We start from the raw sequence: 15834 nt of genomic DNA, 5'->3' as shown, positions 1-15834 counted from the left end.
CTAAAAAATGGATTGATAAAAATAATTAATGTAATTTATAAATATTAAATAAATATAAAATGTATTATGTATTTATAATATGTGATAAAAATTAATTATTTTATAATAAATTTGCTGTGTGTCCAAAACCTAGTGAGTTGCCTATGTAGGAAGCATTTTAAGGCATCATAGACACTTATTTCGATTTAACCAAATTGCAGTGACGGCAATTCCAAAATTGCATTGTGACAAACTCACTAAAAAAAAAAAAAAAAAAAAAAAAAAAAAAAAAAAAATATATATATATATATATATATATATATATATATATATATATATATATATAAATAACTATAAATAAACTTGTATTCAATTCAATACCGAAAAAAAAAATGTTACTAAAATATTTTGTTTAATATAATTTATAAATTTAAAATAAATATAAAATATACTGTTTTATATCATTATTACGGAAGAGGATTAGGGCCAAGCAATAATAAAAAAATAAAACCATCTCGAGATTAAAGTTCAAGAAAAAACTCGTTAAATTTCGAGAAAAAAGTCGAGATAAAATGTTGAGAATAAAGTCATTAAATTACGAGAAAAAAATCGTTAAATTACGATAACAAATTCGTTAAATTATGAGAAAAATTTCGTTAAATTTCGAGAAAAAAGTTGAGATAAAATGTTGAGAATAAACTAATTAAATTATGAGAATAAAGTCATTAAATTACGAGAAAAAAGTCGTTAAATTTAACGAGTTTTTTCTCATAATTTAATGAGTTTATTCTCAACATTTTATCTAGACTTTTTTCTCGTAATTTAACGAGTTTATTCTCAACATTTTATCTTGACTTTTTTCTCGAAATTTAACGAGTTTTTTCTCGAAATTTAACAACTTTAATTTTGAGATGGTTTTATTTTTTTATTATTGCTTGGCCCTAATCCTCTTCCATACATTATAATATGTGATAAAAAATGTATTATTTTATGATAGATTTGCTTGGTGTCCAAAACCTAGTGAGCTGCCTATGTAGGCAGCATTTTAAGGTATCATAGACACTTATTTTGATTGCAGTGAAGGCAATCCCTAAATTGCATTGTGAAAACTCAGTGAAAAATAAATAATATATTCAAGATGGCAGAAGAGGCAAGAGAAATAACTATTAATAAACTTGTATTCCATTTAATGCATAAAAACTAGATGATAAAAGTATAGCATTTAATATAATTTATAGATATAATATATATAATTATTATATGTAATAAATGTATTGTTTTATATATTAAAAATGTGTGTGCTGTATTTTAATGCTTATTAATGCCATTAGCAACATATTAACAACAAATTCTATTGGAATCAGATGTCTGCCTATTCGTGTGACATAGAGAGTTACCACTGTGTTCCAAATTGGTCACTTATAAGGTTCCATAATTGTCGGGATGCTTTCTGTAGGCAGTGAGGCAGAGGTTTGGGCACGATTGGTCATATATCCCCAATCAAATATCCCATCTGACCTGAGGGTGTTAAATTTAGAGGATCAGGTAAACAAATATTTGTCATGTGTGTGAGTGTGCATTTGTGAGAGTTTATGCACGTACATGCACGCATCTTTGAATACCAATATCTTGCCCAAGGCCAGAGAAAGAGCGAGGTTTGACAATTCAACACCCCCGTGCATATTACCATCAACTAAAAATGGCAGAAGATAATGTCCTTGTATTGAAGAGCACCTCTATTGTGCACATGTGAAAAACCGGTTACCATTTTTTCAAAAGGATCTCCTTGACATCTCTAAGGTTCTGCTCTCTGATTAATCATACAGACACAATGCAAATGCTGTTGGAGTACTGCAGCCTCATGTGTGTGTTTTTAAAAATTGAGAATTTGTACAGTAAAGGGTGATGATGATAAGGAACGCATGTCGAGTCATCGTGAGGAATAAATATAGCGGCTAATTCAAAAAGGTTGAACTCTTAGCAAATGGTAATGTGAATAACTTAAGCACTGAATATTAATCAAATAGTGCTAAACACAAAACACTCCAATCTCAATTGCATCTTCTTAAAGAAAGAAAATATAAAGCGAGTACGCATGCCACAAAAACCAGCGAGCATGTTCAAGAGCGATTGTTTCAACTGCTCTCCATATGAAGTGGCCTGTAGAGAACAAGAGTGGCGATATATCAAGCTCTCTAGACCCATTCTTTATGGTAATGCATGTAGACATGAAGCCACTGCAACAATTTCAGCAGCCGCTCATTTAAAACTCACAGGGGGCTAAATGCTTATCTTCAGATGGGTGGAAAAGGGGGCTGTACTCTGTTTCTTGGTTGTGTTGTTTACTATTTCAATCCTGAACCATTCTTCAAAACTAAAAGGTGACCAGGAGACATTAAATACACTGTTCAAAGCTTAGGCTTAGTTCAGAAAGGATCACTCATTTATTGCCGTTTCAAAAAGTCCAAAATGTTTTGAGAATTTACTTTTATTCAGCAAGGACGCATTCAATTGATTAATTTCACATTGTTAGTGTTTTTTATTTCAAATAATTCTTAAAAATGTATGTTTTTCACAAAAATATTAATATTACCTGTTTTCAAAATTGATAATAATAAGAAATGTTTCTTGAGCAGCAAAACAGCATATTAGAATGATTTCTGAAGGATCATGTGACACTGAAGACTGGAGGAATGATGCTGAAAATTCAGCTTTGATAACAAAAATAAATTGCATTGTAAATGATATTAAAATAGAAAACAGTTATTCTAAATTATAATAATATTTCACAATATTTTACTGTATTTTGGTCAGATAAATGCAGCCTTGGTGAGCAGAAGAGACTTCTTTCAAAAGCATTAAAAATCTGACCAAACTTTTAAATGGTAGAGTATGAAATATTGATTTCAAATTATATATATATATATATATATATATATATATATATATATATATATATATATTAGGTCTTAAAGGTGCAATATGTAAGAATTTTGCAATATCCCAACTATTTTTAAATCATGAGAAAATTGCACTTTTAATCAAGGCTCCGGGACGTGTGAGGATCGCCTGTCAATTGCGTCATACCCGCGTTACCCTCGGTTTCCAGTTTTATTTTGTAGAAACCATTGAAACACCAAAGACGCTTTAATATTTACACGTTTTAATAGACAAGGGAACATCTGTTTTGATATATTTATAGACAGAAAACGTCTCGGTTACGTATGTAACCCTCGTTCCCTGAAGGAGGGAACGGAGACGTACGTCAGTAGTGACCGACGAATTGGGATATCGCTTAGAGAGCCCTATCAGCTTCGTGTGAACTAAAACAAGCCAATGGAATTGGCGTGCGATATTTGCATAATGCGCACCGCCCCCGACAGGTGTATATAAATAGGAAGCGGATGCAATCGCACTCTGTTTTTCGCTGAGGAGACAACTGGTGTCCGCACTACAGCGAGGGTACAGAAACTGTGGCGACGGGACGTACGTCTCCGTTCCCTCCTTCAGGGAATGAGGGTTACATACGTAACCGAGACGTTCCCTTTCAGTCGGTCACGTTCGACGTACGTCAGTAGTGACCGACGAATTGGGATCCCAACTAAAGCGCCACAGTTACGAAACCCCTTCCAGTGCCCAGCGCAAGCTCGGTTACCCATAGCACCAGCTGGAACGGTGAAGGGGCGGGCTTACGCCGAGAGAGTTTACTGCTGTCTTACCGAATACCCACTAAGTAAACTAGACTACACTGGGGAAGCGAACCCGTAAGGGACGCTGCGGAGGCCACTACCTACCCAATGGGGGAGGAGTTTACGTGGAGAACACACATATGGACTGGCCCGGGGGCAGTACGCATATGGGGTCCCTGGGATGGCTCCACCTGGGTAGGGGGAGACTCATCTGACAGGTGACAGCAGAGCTGGCTCTGCTAAGGGAAAGACACGGGCTCGCCGTAGGGAGTTTAGACCCGTGGACAATTAGACATATGGGACCGCTCACGTAGAGGGGTCACGACATATGGGCCCCAGCCAACAGACAGCGTCAGCGACGGATGTAGGCCTGGCATGAGACACTCCGCAATGTCCGAGCCGAAGGGGGAGGCGGAGGAACTCGACAGGGTTCGCCAAGCGGGGAACACGACTGGAGTAAAAGTATGCACGTATCCGGCCAGGGGGCGGGAATGGCATTGCAAGCCGACACTTAGAGCGGGTACAACACGTCTACCGACTAGTAGATGCGAGTACACGTGAAGATACCGGCTCTACACGTAGGCTATAAAACCTAGCGAACGTGTTAGGTGTCGCCCAGCCCGCAGCTCTACAGATATCTGTCAGCGAGGCGCCATGAGCCAGCGCCCAGGAAGAGGCCACCCCTCTGGTGGAGTGGGCTCTCAACCCGAGCGGGCAAGGCACGCCCTGGGATTCATACACCAAGGCGATGGCATCCACTATCCAGTGGGCCATCCTCTGCTTGGAGACAGCCTTTCCCTTCTGCTGGCCTCCGTAACAGACAAAGAGCTGATCTGTGGTCCTGAAGCTTCGCGTTCTGTCCACGTACACACGCAGAGCGCGGACGGGACAGAGCAAAGCTAGGGCTGGGTCTGCCTCCTCCGAGGGCAGCGCTTGCAGGTTCACTACCTGATCTCTGAAGGGAGTGGTAGGAACCTTGGGCACGTATCCAGGCCGGGGTCTCAGGATGACGTGAGAATCACCGGGCCCGAATTCTAGGCACGCTTCGTCGACCGAAAACGCATGCAGGTCCCCTACCCTCTTCAGGGAAGCCAATGCAACCAGAAGGACAGTTTTTAGGGACATAACCTTCAGGTCGACTGATCGCAAAGGCTCAAAGGGATGACCCCGGAGAGCTGTGAGAACCAGGGTCAGATCCCAAGAGGGTACGGAGGAAGGGCGAGGAGGATTCAGTCTCCTTGCCCCCCTCAGGAACCTGACGATCAGATCGTGTTTCCCCAGGGACTTACCCTCAACTGCGTGGTGATGTGCAGCGATAGCGGCAACATACACCTTCAGGGTGGAGGGAGACAGCCTTCGCTCCAACCCTTCTTGCAGGAAGGAAAGCACAGATCTGACCGAGCATGATCGGGGGTCCTCTCGGCGAGAGGCGCACCATTCGACGAACAGGTTCCACTTCAGCGCGTAGAGACTCCTAGTGGAAGGAGCTCTAGCGGAAGTGATGGTGTCTACGACCGCTTGCGGGAGATCACTCAGAACCTCCGCATCCCGTCCAGGGACCACACGTGGAGGTTCCACAGATCGGGACGCGGGTGCCACAGGGTGCCCCGTCTCTGAGTCAGGAGGTCCTTCCTCAGAGGAATCGGCCAGGAAGGGGCTGTCGCGAGGAGAATGAGGTCTGAGAACCAGGTCCGAGTGGGCCAGTACGGAGCCACTAACAGAACCTGCTCCCCGTCCTCCCTGACCTTGCACGGGAGTTGCGAGAAGGCTCACTGGGGGAAACGCATATTTGCGTAGACCCGGGGGCCAGCTGTGTGCCAGGGCATCCGTGCCGAGCGTGCCGCCGGTCAGGGAATAGAACCACTGGCAGTGGGCAGTTTCCGGGGAGGCAAACAGGTCTACCTGGGCCTCGCCGAAACGCTGCCAAATCAGCTGAACCGCCTGGGGGTGGAGCCGCCACTCGCCCGCAAGTGGAGGCTGCCGTGACAGCTCGTCGGCTGCACGGTTGAGCACACCTGGGACATGAGTGGCCCGAAGGGACCTCAGATGCTTCTGACTCCACAACAAGAGATGGCGGGCGAGTTGCGACATGCGACGGGAGCGTAAACCACCTTGATGGTTGATGTACGCAACGGCCGCAGTGCTGTCCGAGCGGACCAGTACGTGCTTGTCTGACAGCAGCTCCTTGAAGCGGCCCGGTGCAAGACGTACTGCTAGCAACTCCAGGCAATTGATATGCCAATGCAGCTGAGGCCCCGTCCAAAGACCCGACACTGCATGCCCGTTGTACGTGGCCCCCCATCCCGTGGCAGAGGCATCTGTGGAGACCACAGCATGCCTGGACACTTGTTCCAGGGGTACTCCGGCCCGCAGGAACGAAGGGTCCGACCACCGGACAAGGGTGCGGCGGCAGCTCGGTGTCACGGGGACACGGAGCGTGCCGCGCTGCCACGCCCATCTCGGGACCCGGCCGCGGAGCCAGTGTTGAAGCGGTCTCATATGGAGCAATCCGAGCGGCGTGACCGCGGCTACAGATGCCATATGCCCCAGGAGCCTCTGAAAATCTTTCAGTGGAGCCGCTGTCCTGCGCTTGAGCGAAGCTCAGGCAGTTCAACACCGACTGGACGCGCGCCTCGGTGAGACGCGCAGTCCGTGCGACCGAGTCTAGCTCGAGACCGAGATAAGAGATCCTCTGCCCGGGGGCGAGTTTGCTCTTGTCCCAGTTGACCCGAAGACCCAACCGGCTGAGGTGAGCTAAAACCATGTCCCTGTGTTCGCACAACTGCTCTCGCGAGCTGGCCAGGATCAGCCAGTCGTCGAGATAGTTGAGGATACGAACGCCCTGTTCCTTGAGGGGAACAATGGCCGCCTCCGCAACCTTCGTAAAGACGCGGGGGGACAGGGCCAGCCCGAAGGGTAGGACTTTGTACTGATATGCCCGACCCTCGAACGCAAACCGCAGGAAGGGTCTGTGTCGAGGCAGAATCGAGACATGAAAGTACGCGTCCTTCAGGTCGATTGCTGCAAACCAATCCCGGGACGGACGCATTCGAAAATGCGCTTCTGCGTGAGCATCTTGAACGGCATCTTGTGGAGATACCGGTTCAGGACGCGCAGATCCAGGATTGGCCGTAGCCCACCGCCCTTTTTCGGTACAATGAAGTAGGGGCTGTAAAACCCCGACTTCATATCGGCTGGAGGGACCGGCTCGATTGCATCCTTCGCCAGGAGGACAGCAATCTCCGCCCGGAGAACAGGTGCACTGTCCAACGACACCTGAGTGAAGTGGACACCCCTGAAGACCGGGGGACGCCGGGCGAACTGAATCGCATAGCCGAGTCTGATAGTGCGAATGAGCCAGCGGGACGGGCTGGGAAGCGTGATCCACGCCTCCAGACTCTGAGCCAGCGGGACCAAAGGCACCACAGACGCACCGGGGGTGGGGCAGCAAGGTAGAGTGGGACCCAACTCGGACGGCATGGGAGCGGCCCGGAGTGTGGTCGAACTCTGGGAGGCAGCAGTGCGTATGGGAGACGGCGCACGGGCGCGGGCGGGCTGCACCATCACACTGCCACCTGCTGGCGAAATGGGAGGGGGCTGCGAGTGGCGAGGCGGGGCCTGGCACACTGGCAGGCGCACCCTGTTGTGACCTGGAGTTTGAGGAAACTGCTCTTTTTGTGATAAAGTGGGTACCGCTGGACTCCGGGGAGCCAGCGGCGGTAGATGGACAGACATCACAAATTCCCCCCGGCCCTCCTCCGGGGGTGGGAGAGAAGGTGGAAAACTCTCCAGAAGAGCAAGATCCTTCCCCTCCAGGTTGCCCGTCTCAGGGCCGTGACTTCCGGGCTGGGCACCACGTCCGCGACCGGCACCCTGCTGCTTGGCTGGTGTAGGCTGCTGCTTTGCCGAACCAGCAGGGGCGGAGGACGACGCAGGCGGGCGCCCTCGGCGACGGGCGGGCTGAGGCTGAGCCACGGGCGGGTGGGTGGAGGCAGCAGCGGACCGCCGTGGCATGACGTGTTTGATAGCCTCAGCCTGCTTCTGTGCGGCGGAGAACTGTTGGGCGAAGCTCTCCACCGCGTCGCCGAAGAGGCCGACCGGGGACACGGGGGAATTCAGGAACCGCTGCTTGTCGGTTTCCCGCATGTCCGCCAAGGTCAGCCAGAGATGGCGTTGCTGGACTACCAGGGTAGACATCGCATGACCAACAGCGCGTGCTGTCACCTTCGTCGCCCGGAGGGCAAGGTCGGTGGCAGCGCGCAGCTCCCCAAGCAGTTGTTGGTCAGGCCCTTCCTGGGGCATCTCCGACAGCGCTTTTGCCTGGTAAACCTGCAAAAGGGCCATCGCGTGCAGGGCTGAGGCAGCCTGCCCACAGGCGCTGTAAGCCTTCTCAGTCAGACCAGCTGAGAACTTACAGGCCCGGGACGGGAGACGCGGCTCACCACGCCAGCCAGTGGCCGTTGGACACAGCTGCATCGCAACGGACCGCTTGACTGGCGGGATCCTAGCATACCCCCTGGCTTCCCCGCCGTCCAGGGAGGTGAAGGCGGACGAGGGACCGGGCCTTGCACGAGCACTATACGGTGTTTGCCAAGACCTGGTCACCTCATCGTGCACTTCCGGGAAGAATGGCATTGGGGCGGGACGCTGAACATGACCAGCGCGACCCCCCCCCCAAGTACCAATCATCCAGCCGAGATGGGCCGGGACAGGGTGGAGGTTTCCACTCGAGCCCGACACACAAGGCGGCCCGGGAAAGCACAGCCGTCAACTCGGGATCCGACTCGGCCACCGCTACCGTCCCGGAGGGCGGCAGCGCGTCCGGATCTTCCTCCCCCGAGGACCCTGGCTCACCTTCCGATGCAGAGATCGACATCCGGTCCGCCGCAGGCGCACCAAAGGTAACGGCTGGACAGTCCGTAGAGGGCCCAGCGGAAACCAACGGCGGCACGACGGGTTGCGGTGCTGATGAGGCGGCAGGGGCCCGCGGAGCGTTTCCGCTCGGCGGGGAAGCCCTGACCGTAATCCTCAGGTCACCCTTCCCATACACCGCCGAACCGTCATTCCGGCCCGGGCCGGAAAAAACGGTCGAACGGGGCATAGGAGAGGGGACCCCCACTTCCTGAGACCTCAGGAAGGAGAGTCTAGACCTCAGCACCGCGATAGTCATATTCCCGCAATGGGAACATGAACCATCCACAAAAGCTGCTTCAGCGTGCTGAACGCCCAAACACGAGATGCAGCGATTGTGCCCATCAGCAGGGACCAGGGAATGACCGCACCCAGTAACGCACAGACGAAATGACATACTGTCAGGGTTCGTCTGTAAAGCTCTTTTAGAAGGGGAAAGATCAGCTCACTTGTGCTGAAGCACACAGGGAGTGACGCGATGCGCTCAGGTACACCACTCCCTGAACACACCGAGGAACCGGCCCAAATCGCAACACGCACACACACTTTTAGAGTGTTGCTGTTACAACAGCAGTTGAGAGCTTATAGCTCGGCTCCTCGGAAGCTCGCGACCTCGCTGGAGTGCCTTCACTACCAACACGGACAGCTCGCTGTTTAATCCTCTTCTGAGGCAGTTTTTAGTTTCAGTTTTACTGAAGTCTGAAGCCGGACACCAGTGTATGGCTCCGAAGCGAAAGACAGAGTGCGATTGCATCCGCTTCCTATTTATATACACCTGTCGGGGGCGGTGCGCATTATGCAAATATCGCACGCCAATTCCATTGGCTTGTTTTAGTTCACACGAAGCTGATAGGGCTCTCTAAGCGATATCCCAATTCGTCGGTCACTACTGACGTACGTCGAACGTGACCGACTGAAAGGGAACTAATTGTTGTTATATAGCTCAACACGTTTAGTCTTATTGTTTAAATCTAATTTTCTTGATTTTTTTTGCGAGTACCATGCTCTACCATGCCTCAGAGAAAAACACTATTTTGTCAAATAGCTAACATAGCATAATCAGATGTAGCTTTATTTTTAGTAACAGTAATACAGCATTTTCTCCATCATACAATACGTTTTAAAATTAATTGCATGCCATTTATCAACACAAGCCATCCAGCATGTAATATGATATTCAAAAATCAATCTATCTTACAAGTGTCTCACAGCAGCCGCCGAGCGAACGCACAGAGTAACGTTATAACATCATTTTCAACACACTCAAATGTATCTAATATAATAAACAGCGCTGCGACCGGAAAAGCGGAAGCAGCGCCGGCGACTGTGTCATAATAAAAGTCCCGCTGCTCGCGAGGCGTGTGTTCCGCAATCGCTCCAGCGGCCTCGTTCAGCTCCCACAACACTCAGTCCTGCTCTGCTTCATACTACAATAACATTAATAATCGCATCCATGAACATGATTTCTTCCCGACTCCAATCCCTACTCTTTTGCACCGTCCGTTGAGGTGAAGACCACATGTCCAAGATTCTGCACTCAAACTTGGCGTCATCAAGCTACGCCTTTGTTTTGAATAGGCCTCTAGCAGACAAAATTATTACATATTGTACCTTTACATGATTTACTTTAAACTGTGACAAAGTTCAAATGTCAATTTATAGAGTTAAGACTGAACATGAAAATTTCATACACTGGACTAATAAAAACAATTGGATGGTAAATACTACAGAAATTTTTTTTTATTTCACAAAAAGTTCAGTGAATAAAATTCTATATTAGTACTCAGTTCAAGATTGTAGAAATTAAAGCGTAAATATCAATGAAATAAAATTATACTTTTCTGATATTGGTGTTCCCATCATGCACTGAGACATGAATAATTAATAAGGTTGATTTTTTTTTTTTTTTTGCTGTTTTCCATCTGTATTTACACTGTTTCATCATTGCTTTTGTTGTTAGGTTTAGTAACTTGAGATTTTGTGACATCTGGAGCTCATTTTCTTCTCAAAATGACAAATTCATATTCAAAAATGATTTATCGAATGTTACCGTCATTGTGTATGTGTACCAAGTCTCTGTGTTCGGGTGAGTGCCGCATTTTTGTAGATGATGTAGATATGGTGTCTCCACGATATATATTGTATTATTTACTTAGATGTTTCTAAGTAAGGCATACACTTTAAAAGCATGGTTTAATTCAATCTTATATTATTTGAGTGAAAAGTTAATTTTGTTAAATTTACTTAACTTAGTTAAGCAGATTTTACTTAATTCTATATGTGAAATTAAATGTAATTAAGTAATATTTACTTAATTTTTTTATGAATGTTAAGTTCAATAGTAAGTAGATTTTACTTGATAATAACAGGCAGAGCAGTAGCAGTAAAATTTACTTAAAATGTGCTACAAGGATTTTTTTAAAGTAAATCCTAAAAGTTATTTTTTTCAGTGTGGTAACATGATATATTAAATGATGAAATGGCATTCATGATGAACAAGTCAGGGTAGGATGTTTCATTCATCACCAAAGCTGCCATGCAGTTTTACTTCAATGTTATCTTCTTCTATGTCATGTTTCTATGGAGGAAGCACAGAGGCGGTGCACTCAGATACCTCATTAGCAAAGGAGGAAGTCATTCAGCTTATTGTGCAAGTGCCCTTAAATCTTGCGACTGAGGAACTGGGTTTTCAGCATCCTGGCTGCAAAAATCGATACAAATTACCACTGTGTGTCACTAATGACTCAGCGAGCTAGGAAAAAAAGCCATGCCGTGTGGCTAATGAATTGGGCTGCTGCGGCAAGAGTTTGTAGAAATGAACAGCAAAGAGAAACTCACAGGAACATAGGAAGCCATAGGTATTGGGAATTATGTTATAATATGATAATATGAATAGGTATCTGTAATTAGTAGTAATTATCTCACTCATTCATCCCCTTTTCCAGCCAATCACAATGTCTCGTTTGTCTTTAAAACCCCATTAATGGTATGTTTTTCTATACTAGCAGTTCGCCGAGTATGTTATTTCCCACCACCACCCCAAACGCCCACCAGTCTAGGTCCCTGTCCTGTCCAACAAGAAAATGGCCTCAATTTTTTGCCTCCAAGCTGGGTCAAAGTCGGAGGATAGACTCTCGCCCCTGCCATCTAACGGCAGGCGCTGATGGCTCTCTGTCTTCCTCCTTCTGACTGCACGGACAGGCATCTGTACCAAAAGGACTTTTTAACATGTTCAACAAAATAAAACATCATGTTTAACAAAATACAGCATCATTACTCCAGTCTTCAGTGTCACATGATCCTTCAGAAATCATTCTAATATGTTAATATGTTGCTCAGGAAATATTTCTTATTATTATCAATGTTGAAAACAGTTTTGTGGACATTATGATGCATTTTTTAAAGGATTCTTTAACTGAATAGAAAGTTCCAAATAACTGCATTTATTTGAAATAGAAATCTTTCGTAACATTATAACTGTCTTTATTGTTACTTTTAATCCATTTAATGTGGCCTTGCTGAATAAAAGTGTTAATTTCTTAAAAAAAAAAAAACTACTGGTTTTGAATGGTAGAATATGTGAGAGAGGGTATTTCAGGAGATGTGACTATTATTTCAGTTCGTTTTTTGTGCAAAGCTGTGCGAGCAACACAGTGTGACCAAAAACAGAGACTGCTACTTGCTAAAAAAAAAACTGGAAAAGCTACATTTTGAAAAAAATTTCAACCCATATTATTAGTTACCCTCAATGCTGTTACCAAGGCTGAACAGATTAAAAAAAGTGGAGGAGAAATGAAATCTTGTAGAAAAAGAAAGAGAAATAAAAACCTGTATGCCAATAAAATTCCTCGCCTTCCCCCAAATGTCATTTGCTGGCGATGCGGGTCCTACCTTAGTTAAGGATGAGAGGCGAAATCCCTTGGCCCTGTCCTTGCCTGCGTTCTGGTTGAGGTAATTGCCCACAGCCAGAAGGTACTCCAGCACACTGACAAATGACTCACAAGCCCACAGCTGCTGGCACATGCGGATCTTCTGGATAATCAGCTGCAAGACAAACAGAGAGGCCAGAACATGTCATCTCCAACTAATCGAACTGCAAACTTTTTCCTGCCTCTCACTTAACAGCCATAGACACTTAAGCACAGAGAGGATTTCTCAGCAGTCTTGTTGACACAGACCGTTCTTGTCAAGTGTATATCAGAGCATACACAGGAAGTGTTGTAATATATTATTTGAAGCTGGAAAGAAAGGTAAACCTGAGGATCGGTGGTCATTAGGTTAAGGGGTTCTTACTGAAGTAACAAGTACAAGGTACCATCAACGACTACCATACGTCAACAACACACTTAAATCAGGGCTATTACAAGAGTGCTTGACAATATACATGTTAAATCAAAACTCTGGATCGGAATGGTGTATGACTAACTATAACTATAATGATAACTATATTTGCGTCTACCAGAGATGGGCACTCGAGTCGCATTTTAAAGGTGGTAAAGAGGATGTTTTGTTTTATACATTTTTGCAATATTACTTGAAACTGTGTTTACTAAGTGATAAAAGACTATTTATTAGGTGCACTGAAAGGAATATTATTAATATACATCATCTGTGCACGAGGTAGGGCCTTAAAAACATCAGCCAATCGTTTACGCGATCATCGCGTAAACGATTGGCCCTCTGGCTTGTCAATCACTGCCATTGTGAGAGACGTGCACGGATTGGCCCTCTGGCTTGTCAATCACCGCCATGACGTTCCTTGTGAGAGACGCGCGGCTGCGCGCTCTAGTAACTTTCCACACTACATGCGCCGCATGCAATGTTTTTGTCAGGAGACAGGAGTAACAACTGCAGATAATGAGGTGAGTCCGACATAATGAATCCACTAAGTGTGTGCGCGGCTTAACGATTGTAAGGCCGATTATGAATGTAAATTGATACTTATGACTGATCGCGCTCGCTCAAACGCGTCCAGTCAGAGCCAGTTGCGTTCAGTCTGCGATTACAGTCCGTGTTCAAATTCCATGTGAAAGTATATAAATCTGCTTCAGGAGCAGGAAACTATCGCTGTATGTTGAGCAGTCAGAATGTTTTAGCTAGTCGTAAAATGTGTATCATTTCAAACGCTCATTTCAAAAACTCAGTCGACGAAAACATCCTCTATACTGAAATGACTTCAGACTTGACTCGACTCGGCACAGAAGACTCGGAATATTTAAAAAACGATTCAAGTCTTTTACCCATAACTACTGATATAATAAATAAAGCATTTGTGTTGAGTTTAAATGGTTTTATAATATCTGCGTCACATATATTTCCTTGCGTGTCGTGGAAGATTGGACTCTTGTCATATTCATTTGATTACGTATGTCTGTGCGCATAAACTCCGAAATGTCATAATAAGAGTCCCATGCAACATGACGGGAGCCACTGTGCCATATGTTCTTTCGTTTGGGTTTATTATCACGTCAGATCAGCTAGACGCACAGAATGTGGGAAAACAATTAAAGACACCGGAACAACATCATCAGATTTTATGAGACAAAGCATTCCACAAAGGTTAGTCACATTAACTCACAAAACTAGCTATTACTCTGTGGTGTAGCTGCATGGCTCTTTTGAATTGCCAGCCTGGTAAAATATGAAAGAAAAAAAAAATCTAGCCTTTAAACCTACGTTTTATCAAATCTTCGTATTATTTGCAGCTTTTCTATTTCTTAATGTGTGTCCATAAGAGAGAGAGATAGAAAGAATTGTTAATCCATTCATTACTTAAAGCTCATATTTTAATGTATCACATTCAGCATGTGAAGAGTTTTCAATTGACATTCTTAAACATTCCGAGGTTTGATATTTTCTGATAATGACTGTTGTCAATAACAACGAAGCTGTATAACAATCTGCTGGATAACAAACCGTGACTCACTGGCGCCATCTTGTGTCCGTTTAGCAACTGTATTGAAAATGACTACTCGTTGCCAGAACAATTGTACGTTATCCCTTACATAATAGGACCTTAATTTTAAATAAAACAGATTATAGAAAGATCATATAATTTTGTCTATATATTACAACTAGGATAAAACATAGGATTTGATTATGAGATTTTTTTTTTTTTTTTTTTTTGAATGACTCGAGACTCGACTCGGACTCGTGACAAAAGAATCCAGACTCCAAATAAAAGACTCGTGAACATCTCTGGTGTCTACACCAACAAACGATAACGGTCTGTTTATTCTAAGCTCACGCACTGCGGTTTCAACATGTTTTTGCTTTTCTATGGTTTACAACAATTAATAAGCTCCAATATATTCAAAACTCCGCAGCTAGGGTTCTCACTTATTCAAAGAAATCTTCTCACATTACTCCCATTCTACACAGACGCCATTGGCTACCTGTTCGTTTTCGTATTCAATACAAACTACTCCTCATCACATTCAAAGCACTTCATGGTCTTACCCCCCAGTATATTTCTGATCTCATTCATACCTACTCTCCTGTGTGCACATTAAGATCTTCTAATACTGGTCTGTTGTTGATTCCACGTCACAAGCTAGGTGGTCGGGCATTTTGCATCTCTGCCCCCACACTTTGGAACTCCATTCCCAAACACATTCATGATCTGTCATCATTACATGATTTCAAAACCCTTAAAACATATCTTTTTGTTTCTTGTTTCTCTGACTGTATGATGTTATGTGTTATGCATTTTATGTTTTCGTATTGTATTTTATATTTTCATATTTCGTATTGTTTTTCTGCTATCATATTTATGCATTGTAAAGCGACCTTGAGTTTGCAGAAAGGCGCTATATAAAATAAACATATTATTATTATTATTATTATTATTATTATTTACACGGCTTAACCAGTAGATGTCCTCAGCATGCTATGTTTCGAGTGAATAGCTAGTGTAATCGATCTAATCTAACAGTGAATTTAGCTGACGAAGTCAATATGTTTCGAGTGAATAGCTAGTGTACTAGTAAGTTGTTATTTTTGGACCAAAATGTATTTTCGATGCTTCAACAAATTCTAACTAACACTCTGATGTCACATGGACTACTTTGATGATGTTTTTATTACCTTTCTGGACATGGACAGTCTACCGTACATACACTTTCAATGGAGGGACAGAAAGCTCTCGGACTAAATCTAAAACATCTTAAACTGTGTTCTGAAGATGAACGGAGGTCTTACGGGTTTGGAACGACATGAGGGTGAGTCATTAATGACATAATTTTCATTTTTGGGT

The 15834-nt window shown here is 44.7% G+C and overlaps 1 protein-coding gene across 1 annotated transcript in view; it reads right to left on the bottom strand.

Annotated features, from left to right (window-relative positions):
• LOC125260250 (formin-H) overlaps positions 1-15834 on the bottom strand; it is a 50665-nt gene that overhangs the window by 5775 nt on the left and 29056 nt on the right. The window contains exon 6 of the mRNA XM_048178519.1: positions 12471-12623. Within this exon, the coding sequence (XP_048034476.1) occupies positions 12471-12623 (153 nt within the window). The remainder of the gene's footprint in view (positions 1-12470; positions 12624-15834) is intronic.

Source organism: Megalobrama amblycephala, linkage group LG24 (genome assembly GCF_018812025.1).
Source record: "Megalobrama amblycephala isolate DHTTF-2021 linkage group LG24, ASM1881202v1, whole genome shotgun sequence".
NCBI lineage: Eukaryota > Metazoa > Chordata > Actinopteri > Cypriniformes > Xenocyprididae > Megalobrama > Megalobrama amblycephala.
This window is presented reverse-complemented; position numbering and strand designations above follow the sequence as displayed.